Consider the following 18358-nt stretch of genomic DNA (forward strand, 5'->3'; position numbering starts at 1 on the left):
AAACCAAGATTATATCATCACCTCACACTTGTCAGAATGACTATTATTAAAAGCAAGCAAAAAAACAAAAACAGGAGATAACAAGTGTAGGTGTGGATGTAGGGAAAGAGAACCCTTGTGTATCACTGATGGGGATGTAACTGGGTTCAACTACTATGGAAAACATGGAAGTTTCTCAAAAGAATGAAAATAGAACTATCGTATGATCTAGCCACCACATTCTGGGCATGTATCTGAAGGAAACACCATCAAAGAGATACCCGCACCTCCACGTTCACTGCAGAATTATTCACAAGGGGTAAGACTTGGGAATAACCTGTGTCCACTAACAGATGAATGGATGAATAAAATGGGGAATATTTTTATTATTGATCAGACTATTATCCAGCCATTAAAAAAGAAGGAAATCCTTCTTTTTGCAACAAAATGATGGACTTTGAGGTCATTATGCTAAGTGAAATATGACAAAATAAGGGAGATATTGAATTTTCTCATTTAGCTATGGAATCTAAATTAGCCGAACTCCTAGACACAGAATGTGTAGAGCAGAATGTGGTTGCCAGGATCTGCGGTGTGGGCACCATGAGCGATGTTGGTCAAAGGATGAGATCTTCCAGCCCAAAGGTGAGTAGTTTCTGAGGCTCCAATGTACAACGTGGTGATTATAATTAATAATTCCTTAGTCTACACTGAAAGTTTTTCTAGAGAGTGCAGCTTTAGTGTTGTGTTATTACGACACACACAGAGAAAATGAAACGATGTAAGGGTCTGGAGATGCTAACTAAAACCTTACTCTGGCAACCACTCCATAAACAAGACACGGATCAGGCCATTGCATTGTACACCTTAAAGTTGCACACGTTCTATGTCAATAGCATCTCCGGAAAGCTGGGGGGAACAAAGAAGAAAACAGATGTGATGTTTACATGGATGTAGTGTTTAGTGTTGTAAGTAATTAAATGCTTAAAATGTTGTCTCTCTGATTTAATCCACAGTTTGCCTTTTTACTGGCAGCGTAGGTCCTCGTAATTGGCTTGTGGCCGGGAATTTGACTCAAATAGGCAAGCAGGCTGTAAACAAAGACTTATTAAGAATCTCTCTGTATGGGAATGCCATTTGAAGCAGCGATGTTGATGTGCAGCTTTAATCTTTTGACCTTGCTGAGTATCTTAGTAAGAATCATGATTGAGAATTTCCTCTGAACTACCTCATTAAGAATAATTAGAAAATAAAATAAATTAGCTTTCAGATACAACATGGATATAAACTCTTTAACTGCTTTTCATGAAGGGCTTCTTGAATAATTTTGTTTTCCTCATTGACACAACCCTTATTCCTTCCTTCCTCCTTTATATTTCAATTATAAAACCTAAAGGCAAATTGGATAAATGGTAAAACAAGCTACTCATCAGAAAATGCCTTTCATGAAGGTTTTAGAGCAACGGCAAGATCTTGCAAAGACTTTTAGAGGGATACACAATTTGCTATATATTACAGAATTAAAAGAGACTTTTTATTTTAGTTGTAAGCATCCCTTAGATAATTTTAAAAAGGAAATCCTTTGCATGATTTATTATCACTATATATCCTTAACAATCTGTAGGCATATCATTAAAATATACTGTGTTCTGGTGTCTTAAATGCACATCAAAAATGCTAAAACATCCCAAGCCTATTTTGATCGCTAGTAGAATATGGCTTTCTTGTAAAGGTTGCAAAATGTAAGAAACTGCTACTTACATACTTGAAAAACATATGTAAAAGTCATTTTTTAAAATTTAGAGATATACAAATTATTTTTTCAGTAGTTGAGGATTTTTTTTACTTTTTTTTTTATAAATTTATTTTTTATTGGTGTTCAATTTGCCAACATAGATATACAAATTTTGCATCTCGTTGTCTCATTTGGTTAGAATAGAGTTTACCTAGCAGTAACTTTTAAAGCATTTCTGTGTCCAGGAACCTTACTGTAGCACAGCTTCTGTTTACAGAAAATGCAAGTGGGCTACAGAGCATTTATGTGCTTTTCCAAGGTGCTAAAAGCTAGCAAGTATTGACCCCAGACAGTCTGTCCCCCAAGGCCACGTCCAGAACCACAACACTGGCTGCTTCTTCCCAAGTATGGTGTCACACATTACATCTTGGACCAAGAACTATTCCATTTATCCCAAATTCCCCAAATGTGATCACGGTCGCCACTGGAAACTCACACGAGTTAAGGGAAAGGTGCTGCCATCAATGGAAGAAAAACCCAAAGAGTTCCTAACTCATATAGTGTGAATTATGTGAGGAATTCACATTTGCATACAAAGACTAACATGTTTGACAATATATTTACATAAGGTCATACAATAATCAAGTATAGCCATATTCCCAGTGAAGAAAAATAACCCTGAAATATTTATTTGATCTTCTGACCAGACTTGGACTGACAATTTCTGTCCTGCCCATTTCATACAGCCCCTGGCTTGTTTTTATTTCGATGACTTAGATCCTTTACCTTCTGAATAAGACTGGGTTTCTCTCTCTCACCAAATGCCAGCCATGCATTTGGGGACTGCTCTTGATAGACCGATTACGATGAAGTGAAGTAATTTCAGGAGGAAACAGTGGCTGAGGGAGCCATGGTCTCTATGGTAAATTGTCCTAATGAAAGCAGTGATGGAGAGCGAAACTCGTTAATGACTTCAGTGGGCATTACCAGGCCATGCTGTTGGAACATCTTAACCAAATTACATAACCCAATTAATAGTGACACTAGGGCATCATAAAATATGTTTTGCTTCCTCCATGGTAAAATCTGAATTTCTAAATGGTAATGCTGACAGAATAATCCTGAGAGTACATCCTATGCTTGAGTTGGAAATGATGTACTCACCATGCCCTTGAGTTTACTCAGTTCCTTCTGTTTTTTGCCAGTCATGGCCAAGTCCTCGTCTTTGTTGACTCTCATTTGGGACATTTGAGACAGCACAGCTTAGAGTGTGGTCCCATTGATCTTGTAAGTCTCAGTGTCAAACTCCTTTTCTTTTGGATGAGAGCATCCAAATGTAAAGCAAGGACTTTCTGTCTTCAGAAATTACACTTATGTGTATTTTCCTGGAAATGAATGTTCCAAAAATCAACAGGAAAGATGAGAATAGTCCCTCTGCCACTGTTTGAAATAAGCAAATTGGAAGTAAAATATTTGTGCGACATGAAATTTAAAGAGAGCACAGAGCCCCTTTGAATGAGAGGCCAGGTTGCTTGGAACCAAGCAACCGATTCAGTGTGTGCGTCTGTGTGTGTGTGTGTGTGCGCGCGCGCGTGCGTGTCGTACATGTACAAATACAAGCTTCTAAATGAGAGACTCCAGATGACTTTTGATATTCAAATTGATAGCAGAGGAACTGTGAGCAGAATGGAGGTTTCAGGAAATCTGTAACTCTTTCCTGACCTTTCTGCGTGATCATTTGGACACCAGTGCATTTAAGAACTACCGTGGAACCAGTGGATGACTGTGAGCACCTTTTACATTCTCAACCTGGGGCTCAAGGATCCTGTGTGCCTCCAGTAAATTTAATTTAGGCCAGTGTATCTACATTGATAGCTGGGATAAGGATTCTAGCATATTTCTGTCCATAAAATTGTGACATTTCATATGACTACTTTTATCCTTAATGAGAATGTACTTCATGATAACGTATATCAATAAGACCAGCCCTCTCTGATTATTTAGGGGAAGCCAGGAGATTTTCAACTGTTGTTTGATTAGAGGGAAAGAATAGGAATGAGTTTCCAAATATATTGCTGCTGAAATAATGATACTATAATGATTAAAGGTGTATCAACTTTGCCAGTACATTTTGCCAGGCACTTAATTTAAGCAAATACCATAAGTTATCTCATGTATCCTTGCTGTCATAAATCTATGATGTGGTTATACTTACTGATATTCCTATTTATGTAAACTGAGGTACCAAAGTTAATAATCTATTCCACATTAAGTTACTATTTAAGGCCAAAGTTAGAATTTGAAATTATATTTTTCTAACTCCAAAGCACATGCTGTTAACCTTTACTATACTAGGAATCAATTGTTTTAACATCAGAAAACACTCCCCCAAAAGAGTTGAAATGACTAATACTAAGAATTTAATGGGTTATTTCTTCTATCCATTTTCCATGAAAGAGGATAGTCCATAGCACCTCAAATATATTGAATGATTACAATATGTCAAATACTCTGCTAGATGATAGAATAATTCACTGATAAGCATAGGCAGCTGGTAAGGAAATAGCTGTGTGAAAATTCTAAGGTGACACGAAAGTACTAGTGGTTTTTGATATCATAAATATTTGGTATCTGAGGTCTTTGAGTTTTATCTCTTCATGTGCAATTTGACTAAGTCATGAAAGACCTTGAGACACATCTTGCTATTATTAGGATATTGGCATAATCTTGCTCCATGATTGTTCCTCAGTGCAGGCAACTGGATGGTTGGCATATAAAATTCTAAAAGAAATTATAATCAGTTGGAGGAAACTGAAAGTCTTCCCCTCTCTTCTCTTTCCATTACTTCTCTTTCTCTATTTCGTTAACCTATCCATCATTTTAAATGAAAAAGTTATCTCTGATAATAAATCTATATAGGCCTTACTATCCTGGTATAGGTCTCCTTTCTAAATTCTTTTATATTGTTGAAGGGAAGGTAAAAAGCCTTTCCTGACTCTTCTGGGTCTCCGTTGCTTTCACCTCTTCATGCCCAAGTGGGGTATCCTGAGGTGGCACTTCCTGTCCCCTTATGCACTTCTACAGAGGTACCATTAATGAACCTGTCTTTAGTCAATTAATTTCTTGTTCATTCCTCCCCCATTACTTATATATGAGAATGATATTTCAAATATTAAAAAAGAAAAAAAAAAGATTAAGTTATAGAAGGTTTTTTTTAAGTTTTGTAAATTTGGTTGAAGCCATAAATTCCTGCATTCAATAAAAAATTGCTGAGACTCAATTATGTTCTAGAAAATTTGCCCTGGGGATGCACTCCTGGGGAATAGAAGATCTGTCAGTGAGGAATAAGATATTCATAAACTGGTAGAAGAAGGCAGAGTTATGAGAGTATATATCAGGGAACCTGAGGGTTAGAAATGGTTTCTTTGAGGAAGTAAGGCATGCACCAAAATCTAACGGATATGCACGTGAATGATGGGCTGAGAATAAAGATTAGAAACAAGAAATACTGCAATATGGAAAGGTCTTGAGGTAGCTCAGGATGGAGCATAGAATGATTAAGGACAAGAAACAAATCTGTCTGGAATGTTGAAAGCAAAGTGAAGGCATAGAAACAGATGAGGCAGGAGAGGAGGGGAGGCCATATCACACAGGACCTGGCGGGTCATGCAGAGGATTGTAGGGAGGGCATTTAAAGAAAAAAAAAAGTTTTAACCTACAAGCAATGGCAAATCATGAAAAGGTAAGCAGGACGTTTTTACTTATAAAAGATCACTGTGGATAAAGATAAAAAATTAAAGAGCAGGGCCAGATTGCCCATAGGGAACGTAGTTAGCCAAACCTGTTTGATTAGCAAGAGATTGGATCAGTGTTTTGATACTGGAGACTGACGCAGTAGGTAGATATGAAAAGTTTCTTTACACTTTTTTTTTTTTCTGTAAGAATTAAAATTCAAGACTTGTTGATGGGGATCCCTGGGTGGCGCAGCGGTTTGGTGCCTGCCTTTGGCCCAGGGCGTGATCCTGGAGACCCGGGATCGAATCCCACGTTGGGCTCCGGTGCATGGAGCCTGCTCCTCCCTCTGCCTATGTCTCTGCCTCTCTCTCTCTCTCTCTGTGACTATCATTAAAAAAAAAAAAAAAAGACTTGTTGATGGACTCAGTCCAGGCACATGAGGTAAATGGGTAGGCTGAAAGCTGACTGCCTGGTTTCTGGTCTGTACAGCATGATCCAGAAGTATGCTAGTCATTGAAGCAATGCATATGGAAGAGGCCAGGTTTGGGCTCAGGGTAGCAGTACATTTAAGGCACTTTTCAAATTGCAAGTATAGGTATCTCCCGGCAGTAGGACTCAATCTCAGAAGAGAGCTCTACAGTAAATACAATAGGCAAGTGAATGATACAATCATGGCAATGATGTATAAATATACACCAAAACCAAGAAGTAATGAAGTTGTATTGAAATTTTATTGAAAACACATTGATTGGCCTTAAAAAGACTTTTTAAAAAAGATTTTATTTATTTATTCACGAGAGACACACAGAGAGAGAGACAGAGAGAGAGAGAAAGAGACACAGGCAGAGGAAGAAGCAGGCTTCATGCAGGGAGCCTGATGCGGGACTTGATTCTGGGACACCAGGATCACGCCCTGGGCTGAAGGCGGGTGACAAACTGCTGAGCCACCTAGGGATCCCCAAAAAGACGTTTTGAAAATAGGCTAAGGTGGAAATGGGATTTCCCTGCCTCTTGTAACTCCGTGGCAAGGCATGAGCATGTTTGGACAATTTGGGATTATTGCCTTTCTGCGACCCATCTGTGGCATGCTCTAAGCTCCAGGCTGGAATAGGACCAGCATATCACAGATTTAGTGCCTTTGAAACCAAGGCATTATGTATTTTTCTACTACTACTTTTTAGGTTTTAAATCCAACTTGTTGCATGAGATTATTTAAAAATATATGACTTATTTTTAGCTTGATGATGAATTTGCAGAAATATATCACCCAGGCATTTGTATTCATAGCCTGCATTTTACAATAAATTGGTTATGGGAATCAGGTAGGGGCCTGAGAGGTTAGAAATTTGAGGCATGAAAAACAATGAATTTGTGATTTAACCAGGACAGTCAAGGATGAAATTAAATAGATTAGGGAAGTCCATTTCCAAGGTTCAAGAGTCATCAGCTAACCTGCTTTTCATGTGGCGGACAAATTATCCACAGGCCGTAGAGAACACTATCACCCAGCCCCCAATCTGCTTTCTAGTCTTCATTTTGATGCCCATTTGGAAATTTTGCATACACCGCACAACCCTGACTATCCCATCCAAAACTATTTTCTTTTCAAGACAAGTCTGAATATACTTCATTAATGAAAATATTTTTGTACATTTCAAAACTAATTAATCACACTTTCATGAACGCATCATTCCAATGCAAACATTTTAGCTGCTGTGAACAATGTTATTAATGGATTATTTTTAGATATCTGACTAATCTCTCTTCATTAACGTTGTGAGTCTTTAAAAAATTAGATCACTTTGGGTTTGATCTCAAATAAATAAAGTATTTGTTAGATATGAGAATATCTTACTGGGGTTGGAGGAACGTGGAGGCTGCTGGAAGAGGAAAACTTAGGGAAAGTCTCCTGATGCAAACTGAATGGGAGGAACCACAGCTGAGCCTCTGCGTTGGTGAGGACGCAGTGAGAAGGGAGACTTCCGGGCAGCTCTCAAAGAGGATGTTCAAATGAGAGTTTCTAGCTGGGGAGGCTGTAGTTCAGGAAAAATCAACCACATTCTGTTAAGACCATCTCTTAAGAATTGGTTACTAAGATTGCGTGTGATAAATATGATGGTTACTAATGTTCCTAAGATGCATATGATGGCAATTTGGTCTGAAGGAGTTCTTGTGAGGAAGACACACTCATCTGTACGGTGGTGTCATTTACCCAGTGGAACATAGTGTGCACTGAGGAATACAGTGAGAGGCATTGTTTTGATCTAGACTAAAGACAAGGAAGATTTTCTGGAAGAGAGATGCCAGGTTTTTGAAAAGAGAAATACAAGTCAAGCCAGAGAGGAAGAGGAGGAAAGGCATTTGAGCAGATGGCACAGCAAACATGAGTTGGGTTGGCGGCGGCTAGAGGATAGACCACATGGAGGGGCAAGGGGGTTAGGGAGGGGGCTGGGAGGTGGGGAGTCGCACTTGGCTTAGATGAGCAGAGAAAGGGTATGCGTACATTTAATGATACCCAACTGGTGAAGGAATAGTCTGGAAAAGTAACTACTCTCTAAAAGACAAAGAGGAGAGATGTTTGGTAATGCGAGAACTGCTTCTGGTAAGAACCGGTCAGGTTTCCTTTATTGTCTTCTGCACAAATGGCCTCTGCCTGTTTGCATATCCCATTTCCACTCTCCCCATGCATTGTCTCTTTTTGCTTTTAATCATTTATGTCGTCAGTGAACTGATTAAGGAATTGCCTCCACATAGACCACATTGTACTACACCCGTGTGGTTGTTTATGCATCTTTGTTGTAGCTGGTCTCTAACCCTTTCACCTGAGACCCTTGAAGAGCGGAGCTGTTAATTTTGTATTCCCATGTTCAGCACAGAGTAAATCATCTAAAAAAAATCTGACTAAGTGGATGAATAATGCTCAAATGTATAGAAGGCTACAAAACTAGATGAAAAAAAAATATTACGATAACATGAGGTGAAAGACAGATTCTGACTGGGAATGTGGGCAAGTTCGATGGAATAGGAGAAATCTCAATTTACCAATAGTTGCAGAGCTTTGCTGGGTAGAAGAGAGGTAGAAATGAATTCAGGTAACAGAACTTCCCTAAACATATAAAGTATGTCTCAGCAAGAGTGAGGGCTCTGATATACCTCAAAGGCTACAAGCCTAATTGTACATAAACCATTTTGACACCAGACATCTTTTGAAACATTATCTTAAACTGTTTAGATGTGAAGAGCTCTAAATGGTATCCTATGAAAGTTTCCTTTACTCCAAAGGAAACATACAAGGTTTTGTGCAGAAAAGTACCATTATTCTACCTTTGATTTGGGAGCATGGAAGTAATTCTCATGGGATGAATAGATGAACACGGGGGCACCTGGGTGGCTCAATGGTTGAGCATCTGCCTTTGGCTCAGGTCCTGATCCCAGGGTCCTGGGATGGAGTCCCTGAGTCCCAGAGAGGCAGAGACATAGGCAGAGGGAGAAGCAGGCTCCCAGCGGGACTCAGGAGCCTGCTTCTCCCTCTGCCTATGTCTCTGCCTCTCTCTGTGTCGCCCATGAATAAATACATAAAATCTAAAAAAAAAATAGATGAAGACAGAGTGATAACAAAGCTTCTGGGAGGTGGTGAGGGAATCATTGCAAGAGGAAGGGTGACAAAAAAATATGTGTTGGGGGTAGAGGAAGGAGAAGGAGTGTAAAGAGTATGAGATATATTAGATCTAAAAATGTTGTGACTTGGAATTCCTTGAATATTGATAAGGATGCAAAGAAAAACCCCAGAGATCTCTGAGATTAAGCTTCCCATGAGAGAGCATGTCCCTTACAGTATAGAACAGTGTTTTCCAAGGCTTTACTATTCATGTACCTGTGCATAATAAATAGGATTCGAATGAGTGAATGAACAAATGAATGCATGAATAAAGAAGCTTGGGATCTTCCAAATAACACACATACCTGGATGGCTTTAAGCAAATTTGGTTTATGCTGCAGTCGCAGGGCGTGTGCCATGGACATGGAGCTGCATCACACGACCCCATCAGGCTCACTGAGTATACCTCCTTGGGGGTCACTTTATGCCTCAGAAGTGTACATTTGACATCTCACAGGCCAAACTTTCACAGGTTAATTATTATGGACATTACAGCTCATTGTACTATTTATATGTTCATCATCATGTGATTCTTGACAAGGTATTAGCAGTGATTGGCAGGCACTATCCTTAAGGCTCGTTCAGCCAAAGGATGATAGACTGTTCACAAGGATTTTGTATTTACCTTTTCACAGGAAACATAAATGGGCTTTATAGTATTTTCAAGCCTATCCATAATAAAGTTTGGAGATGCTAATGACGTATATTATCAAGTTAATTGTTAATACGACATTAGGATGGGAAAATCTGATAGAAGGTTTCTATGTATTTCTTTTCCACAAGTCATTATGTGATGTATCTGTTGTTATATAGTGTTATTTATATCTTTCAATCCACACTAAATATATACATATATTCTTTCTTCCTTTCTTTCTTCCATTTTTCTGATCTGCTTCCATTGATGACTCTATACTTTTGACTCCAGACTGGCAATATGAGGGTAAGATGACAAAAATAAAAATGCCAAACAACCTCATGAACATTGCTTGTCTGTCTTTGTTTTATTCTCTTTAGAACATTATTAAAATTCTATTCACTCCCTTTAATTAGACCCTTTATCACAATTAAAGTCCAATTATGTTTGTTTCTGTTGTGAAGCTTTAATTACAATTTATCCTTGTTAATCATTCCTTTATGTTATTTCTTTGGGTTAAATTACCATCCCATTATCTCTGTCCTGAAGGACCTCTGCTCTCCAGTGGTCTGTGCTGGTGTTTTCTCAGTAAGATTCGAGTAGTTTTGTGGTGTACAAAGTGATTGTGTTATGACATTGTAAGGAATCTTTGTGGTTCTCATGAACATGTCTTTAGGTTAAAAAAAATATTCAAAGTAAAGTAATGATTCATATTGATTTGATGGTAGGATTTTGCTTTTTTAAGCATCAACATGTATCTCAATGAATTTCATCTCAGGGTGAGTCCCTGCAGTCGTTCCTTCTTACCTTTGGTTGTTTTCTCTCTTTAGATTGCAAACTAGCTAGGGGAGGACCGCCAGCGACCATAGTTGCTATCGATGAAGAGAGTCGGAATGGTAAGTGAGCTTCGTGTTTTACCAACGACTTGGCTGAGAGGGATTTCTCCTTTTAATCCTAGATCTGTTACGTGTGGAAGTGAAGGCTGAAACCCAAATCCACAAAGAGTACTCCCTTAATGTCTTCCCTGTTGGAGTTTAAATTAGGCCATATGCTGGAAATGCTTTACCTGGATAATAAACAAGAACCTTCTCCATGACTAGAAAGGTTGTTTGCTCTTGATTGTAAAAGGAATATTTTACCCAGGGTCAGTCCAAGAGTACATCCAGATATGGCTGGGGCTGTTCTTTGTCAATAGATTGAGTGGATTCTCATGCAAACATCTAGTCACCTGAGTAGGACACACTGCGTTCCTCCAGAAGAAGTGGACTGAAGGTAAGCCTTCCACCACCAGCCTACATTGGTGGCAACCTGGTGAGGATTAAGCCCCATAGCCCCTAGGCATGGTGATTTGGGGGTGGTTGATGGGAAAACTGAAAATTCTTGGGAACAGAGAACCTGACAATAGGTCCTGAGAACAGAGGAAGAAGCTTGGAGTGTTGGTTCAGGTTGTCTGCCATAATTAGCAACTAATACCGAATCCATATTACATTCTTCAAGAAGTCCTTTTCCTTATCAAAACCAAAAATAAATACAATTGGTGCTTTGTTCTACAACTCTCTCCTAGCCTCTTTTATCTTTAATGTGAAAGTGTTCACAGATTCTTCTCTTCTGTTAGGCTGCAGTAAATGGTATCTCTGGAGTCCTTGTTTCTATTTCAAACTACTCTAAGTGTGCGAGTGTGCTCTAAGGCTCAGTTTGTCTATGAATTCTGTAATGGACCTTCCATTGGGTCTGCTCCATTTGTGCTTTCCATCTGTTTGAAAAAGTCTGTCTTAGAGTTTTATATAATATATAAAATTCATAAAATACATAAAACTTTATAAAATAAAAATAAATTATACATAATATATAATTTATATGTATTATATATACATATAATATATAGTTATATAAATTATATATAATATATACTTATATATTATATAATTATATAATCATATATTTATATAGTATAAAATACAAATAAATTATATATATTTATATATGAATTATATATTATATATAAAATTTATAAGATATATAAAAGTTATAAAATATATAAAATTATATATATATACATATATATGTATATATATATATAATTTTAAAAGAAATGACATCAAGCAGATAATTAGAGAATGTTATTTTTTTTTTCCCTGGAATTTAAGCTACATATATTTTGAAGGCTTATATGACAAATGTGATACCTTTATTGTGCAGTATTTAGAGACATTCCTTTACTCCTTAGAAGAGTTGGCATATTTTTTTTCTTCCTGCATATGCTTTGGATTCAGACAAAAATGTCCATAGCATTGTGGCCTCTGTTTAAACAAAATTAATTATCTATAGTAAATTTTAGCAACATTAAAAAAATCACAAAAACTTGGGTGTTCTCATTATTTTTTAAAGAGCGAGGAAAGGGTGCCTGGGTGGCTCAGTCTATTAAGCCTTCAGCTCAGGTCATGATGTCAGGGTCCTGGGATTGAGCCCCACTGCCAGGCTCCCCACTCAGCAGGGAGTCTGCTTCTCATTCTGCCCTTCTTCACCCCTGCTCACTCTCTCAAGTGCTCTCTCCCAAACAAACAAACAAATAAATAAAATCTTTTTTTTTTAAAGATTTTATTTATTTATGAGAGAGAGAGAGAGCATGAGGCAGAGACACAGGCAGAGGGAGAAGCAGGCTCCATGCAGGGAGCCTGACGTGGGACTCAATCCCGAGTCTCCAGGATCACACCCTGGGCTGAAGGCAGCGCTAAACCGCTGAGCCACACAGGCTGCCCAATAAAATCTGTTTTCAAAAAGCCAGTCTTTACTGAGCATGAAAGCATATACAGTTAACAAGTTATTATGGGGATCCCTGGGTGACGCAGCGGTTTGGTGCCTGCCTTTGGCCCACGGCGCGATCCTGGAGACCCGGGATCGAATCCCACATGAGGCTCCCGGTGCATGGAGCCTGCTTCTCCCTCTGCCTGTGTCTCTGCCTCTCTCTCTCTCTCTCTCTGTGTGACTATCATAAATAAATAAATAAATAAAACAAGTTATTATGAAGCATTTGAATAAATTGGAAGTAAATTTCATGTGGGTCTATAGAAAATGAAAAAAATACAGAAAATTTTCTGTCCCACATGTAGAAAATTGTGGTTTATTTATCATTAACTATTTTTCAAATACAAATCTATATTTCAAAAACAAATCTGTATTTTCTAAATGTTCTATAAGGAAGATAGTTTGAATTTTTAAGCAGAGACCAAAAAGGAAATAAAAAATGATTGAAGGCCACACTCTCTATTTTAGTTTCTTTATTGTTCACGACTTAACTTGAACATATAAGTAGAGTTAAACTAAAACAGTTCTTGCTAAATAATTTTGTTTTAGTATATGATTCTATACAAGGCTTGTTTTGCCAATCAGGTGATAATATCCACAGTAATGATGATATTTTACCTCCTTGTTATGATGCATCCCACTTTTCAAAGGACCAGGAGCTCTGCAGAGATAGTGCCATAGAGTACTTTATGGTGCATGTGGTAAACGTTCAATATTTGTGTTTTAGAAGAATGTGACATGATACAGTGTAGTAATGTTGTGTTCTTTAATTGGCATATTTTGTAGAAACTGCCAACTCCTCAGCATCCTGCCAAAGTCGTTTGAGTGTCATCACAAGAAATATAAATACTTGTCTAGAGACTAAATGTTTGCATTTTTATTTTACATTAAGTTTCTAAAAATATGATGATCAAGTGAACCTCTGCCAGAGATTATAATGTAGTGTGCAGTCATCCTTGTCTTGAAAATCTGAAGGAAGCAATGCATGAAAATGTGTTTCTTATTTTTCTTCAGGCAATCTATGAAATTTCCAATAAGACCGTTAATTCTGACACTGCTTTTAAACGCTCTTAATTTCTCTTTCTCTGAATCTTTTAATTGGTTGTAATAAAGCAATTGGGGGATATTAATTTTACCAATATAATACACATCAATTTTAAAGGTTCTGGGACTTCTTAAAAGAAAGGCAGAGGAGCGCCTAGGTGGCTCCATTGGTTAAGCATCCAACTCTTGGTTTTGGATCAGGTCATGATCTCAGAGTCATGAGTTAGAGCCCCCCATCAGGCTCTACACTCAACATGGAGTCTGCTTGAGATTCTCTCTGTCTCCTTCTCCCTCTGCCCCTCCCCACCGCTTGTGTGCTTTCTTTCTCTCTCAAATAAAATAAGTAAAATCTTAAAAAAAATAAGGCAGAGCAAATCCTTTATTAAGCCAAAATAGTAAGTTCATTGCATGTCAACTTGCCTTTGGTTTACTTTATTGATGTCTATAGGTAAATAATCTCTATTGCTAAATCACCCACTAAAGTACAGCTTTTAATAGCTTAGTTTTTTTTTAAAGATTTTACTTATTGATTCATGAGAGATGCAGAGAGAGAGAGAGAGAGGCAGAGACACAGGCAGAGGGAGAAGCAGGCTCCATGCAGTGAGCCTGATGTGGTACTCAATCCCGGGTCTCCAAGACCACACCCTGGGCTGAAGGTGGCACTAAACCGCTGAGCCACTCAGAGCTGCCCAATAGCTTAGTTTTTTTTTTTATATTATACTTCATTTTCTTATATTGTGGTACATTTATATAATGTCCATTATTTGTCACACCCATCTACATCATTCATAATTTTTAGACTCTATGGGATGGGAACACTTCCTCTTTGTGAATGTGTAAATTCAAATACTTAGCATTTATGCTAAATGCATCTGCACAGACATGTATATGTGAAAGAATTAAAACTGTAACCAGTGGAGATCCATACACTTCTTTGTGAGTCTAGGCCCTATTAGATGCTTCCCCTCTTTGATCATTATTCTCAATAGCATACTGATAACAGATTCGTTATCTCACCCATGATCTGAACCAGGAGTTCATTTTCTTCAAAACTGTTGGAAAATCAGCTTATGTTTTAGGGATGGAAAGTCAACACATAAATAGACACACAGTGGCTCCTGACCAACCACCTGAAGACTCACGAACCCGTATGTAGAAACTTTTTAGTGTGTAATTACATTTAGAGAGGGGAACACATACAGAGAAACAGACCTCGGACATAGTCTCTTGTTCAGTAAAATGAAAGTATCTAAAAATCCCTTCTGGAAAACTTATGTCCACACTAAAGCCTACACATGGTTGTTTATAACAACTTTATCTCTAATTTCTGAAACTTGGAAGTGACCTAGGTGTCCTTTAGTAAGTAAATGGATAAACTGGTATATCAAGACAAATTCAGTGTGAAACGGAAAGAGCTATTAAACCATAAAAGGTACAGAGGGGTGCTTTTAAAAAAAATAATTTAAAAAATAGCATAATTAACATATAGTTATATTAGATTCAGGGGGGATTTAGCTGTTTTATACATTACTCAGGACTCATCAAAATAAATGTTAATTCCCATCATCTATTTAACCCATCCTCGCAGCCTCTTGCCCTCTGCCAACCATCAGTGTGTTCTCTACAAATAAGAGTGATTTTTTTTGTTTCTTTTGTTTGCTTGTTGGTTTCCTAAATTCCACATGAGTGAAATCATATGCTATTTATCTTTCTCTGACTTATTTCACTTAGCATTAAACTCTCTAGATCCATCATTTTTTTATGGCTGAGTAATATCCCATTGTATATATACCACATCTTCTTTATGCATTCATCCATCAGTGCACACTTGGGTTACTTTTGTATTTGAACTATGCAGTAAACATACAGGTGCATTTGTCTTTTTGAATTAACATTTTGGTATTCTTTGGGTAGAGAGTCAATAGTGAAATATTAATCCATATGCTGAATCACATGGTAATTCTATTTTTCATTTTTTGAGCAATCCCCATACTGTTTCCTACTATGGCTGCATCAGTTTTAATCCCCACCAATAGTGCATGAGGGTTCCATTTTCTCCACATCCTCGCCAACATTTGTTGTTTCTTGTGCGTGCACGTGTGCGTGCATGCGTGTGTGTGTGTGTGTGTGTGTGTGTATCTTAGCCATTCTGATGCATATCAGCTGATATCTTATTGTGGTTTTGGTTTGCATTTCCCTGATGATGAGTTATGGTGACCATCTTTTCATGTGGGTGTTGGCCATCTGGATGCCTTCTTAGGATAAATGTCTGCTTATATCTTCTGCCTATTTTTAATTGGATTTTTAAGTATATTTGGATAATAACACTGTATTGGATATATCATTTACAAATATCTTCTCTCATTCAGTAGGTTGTCTTTCTGTTTTGTTGATTGTTTCCTTCACTGTATAGAAGGTTTTCCTTTTGATGTAGTCCCAATACGTTATTTTTGCTTTTAGTTCCCTTGGCTTAGAAGACATATCTAGAAATATGTTGCCACAGCAGATGTCAGAGAAATTATTGCCTGTGTTCTTTTCTAGGAATTTTATGGTTTTGGGTCTCATATTTAGGTCTTTAATCCACTTTGAATTTATTTTGGGGTATAGTGTAATAAAATGGTCTAGGTCTCTAGAGTTTGAAAGTAGCAGCCAACAAAGAAAGCCACAGATGACTTAATGAGGCAGTTCCCTTTTAGTTCTCAGGGAACATTCTACAGCCAGGGTATTAGTGAGGTTGAGGATTTTATAGATCCCTACATGCTTCCTGGAAGGTAGAGGAGGTAAAACACAGGAGTGATGACTTTAGTTGGTTGCTCCTTCCCCAGAACTGCTTTAGTCCAAATACATAGTTAGGGGAGGGATGGAAGAGATGGAAGGGATGGAGAGATTGGTCCTTCACTTGAAATAGTTATGGTAGGAGGGGTATTCAAGTTCCTCAGAATTCTTTTCCTTCCATTTCCCAAACTACTAGACTTGGAGGAAGGGGAGGTTATATTTATATGTTGATGGGTTTTTTTTTCCCCTTATGACTGTCAATTACATATACTTTAGTTAATAGGAAAGAATTAGTCAGACTCCACCCTGCACACCTCCAAACGATCCCAAGTGGAATTGCAGACATGCCTAGTAAAAGAGGTCTTGCACTCATGGACAGAAAAAAAAAAAAATCTTCAAGTAACTAACATGTTTTAATGAAAATTCCCAAAGTTTAGACCAAGTGTGATGTGATGAAAATCTTTGACATCCAAGTGTCCAGAACCTCCCTCATCCATCTTATCATTTATTTTTACTCATTCTTTTTCATTCTATAAAAACAAAAGAATCTAAACTGGCTGAAGGTTTTTACGATCAGAAGAAAAAGTAGACTGTTTATAGAATAGCCCACGGTAGAAGCTGAAGAGAACCACAGATGTGAGACTGCAGGAGATATTCACGAGAGAGAGAACCTACTAAGGAATCTTGATGGCAGGTGTCAGGCAGCTGGGATGACTGTGTTCTTTTCAGGAAAAGCGAGAGACTCCCTAGAAGCCATGACTCCTGGGACTGCCTAGTAGATGCAAGATGTTTCAATAATTGTTTTCATAGATAGATTCCTTGGCTTGTGTAAATATTTAAAGAAATGTTGTTAAACATTGCAGTTCTTAGCTGGGCCTTTCCTTGGCTTATTTCAGTGTGCCAAAACTGGAACGGTGGTTTAATATGTCCCTAGATTTAATTATCTGTCTCACTGTTCCTGTCTGTCTCTGTCTGTGTCTCTGTTTCTCTCTCTCTCTCTCTCAGTTCTATGATAAATAACTATTTGGTTAATTCAGATAAGGGACATAATAACTGAGTATTGCCTACGTAAATCACGTGCATATTAAATAAAATCTGAATTACAAGATGCCTTCTAAGATATTACATTTTGAAAAGTTGTATAGAGGTTTACTCATGAAAACAAGGGAAGAATTTAGTGATTATGTCTTATGAGAGGGCTAGTTTGAAATGTTTGTTTTAAACCACCACTTTATGTAAGCATTTTACCCCATCTCTTTTGTGCACTGTTGTCTCATTGCTAATGTAAACCGTGTTTATCTCTTTCTTTGATGTCTTCATCACCAGATCCCAGGATAATTCAAAATCTGAACTATGGAAAAATTAAAAGTTACATTTAAAACAAACAGAAGAGGTATGCTTTGGTGGCTCAGTGGTTGCACGTCTGCCTTTGGCTCAGGTCATGATCCAGGGGTCCTAGGATTGGGTCCCACATAGGGCTCCCTGCAGGGAGTCTGCTTCTCCCTCCGCTTATGTCTCTGCCTCTCTCTGTGTCTCTCATGAATAAATAAATAAAATCTTTAGAAATAAAAAAAATAAAACAAAAGAAAATATGGGTTTTTGCAGCCAATTACATACTGTATACTATGAAACATAGCAACTGTAGCAATGATAGAAATTCTGCAAAGATTAGGGTAAATTAACAGATGACTGCATGAGCTTATCAAATCTTGAAGTAAGACTAATACTTTCTATGGAGTTATGAAGTATGATCAATGATGACATCAAGCAATCAATTTTAGCCAAATATGGCACTTTTGTGTTTTCTGGATAAATAGGAAAATACTTTTTTTGTTCTATAATTTATAACATTCTAACTTGATTCTTAACTGCCAAAGACATTATATATTTTATATGACATTAGTGGTTGTCTGGCTAGATTGCTGGTAAATGTTGCATAGGACCGAAGTCATGGTCACGGATTTCTTTATTGTCATCTTATTGTTTCCTTTCT

At 37.6% G+C, this 18358-nt stretch overlaps 1 protein-coding gene across 5 annotated transcripts in view; it reads left to right on the forward strand.

The window, feature by feature from the left end:
* PCDH15 (protocadherin related 15) overlaps positions 1 to 18358 on the forward strand; it is a 743522-nt gene that overhangs the window by 102705 nt on the left and 622459 nt on the right. For 2 of the 5 annotated variants that reach the window (XM_041729528.1, XM_041729523.1), the window contains exons 2-3: positions 10033 to 10047; positions 10572 to 10637. The exons of the other annotated variants lie outside the window; for them this stretch is intronic. In XM_041729528.1, coding sequence (XP_041585462.1) covers positions 10033 to 10047; positions 10572 to 10637 — 81 coding nt within the window. The remainder of the gene's footprint in view (positions 1 to 10032; positions 10048 to 10571; positions 10638 to 18358) is intronic. 5 annotated transcript variants of the gene reach the window in all.

Source organism: Vulpes lagopus, chromosome 14 (genome assembly GCF_018345385.1).
Source record: "Vulpes lagopus strain Blue_001 chromosome 14, ASM1834538v1, whole genome shotgun sequence".
Classification (NCBI taxonomy): domain Eukaryota; kingdom Metazoa; phylum Chordata; class Mammalia; order Carnivora; family Canidae; genus Vulpes; species Vulpes lagopus.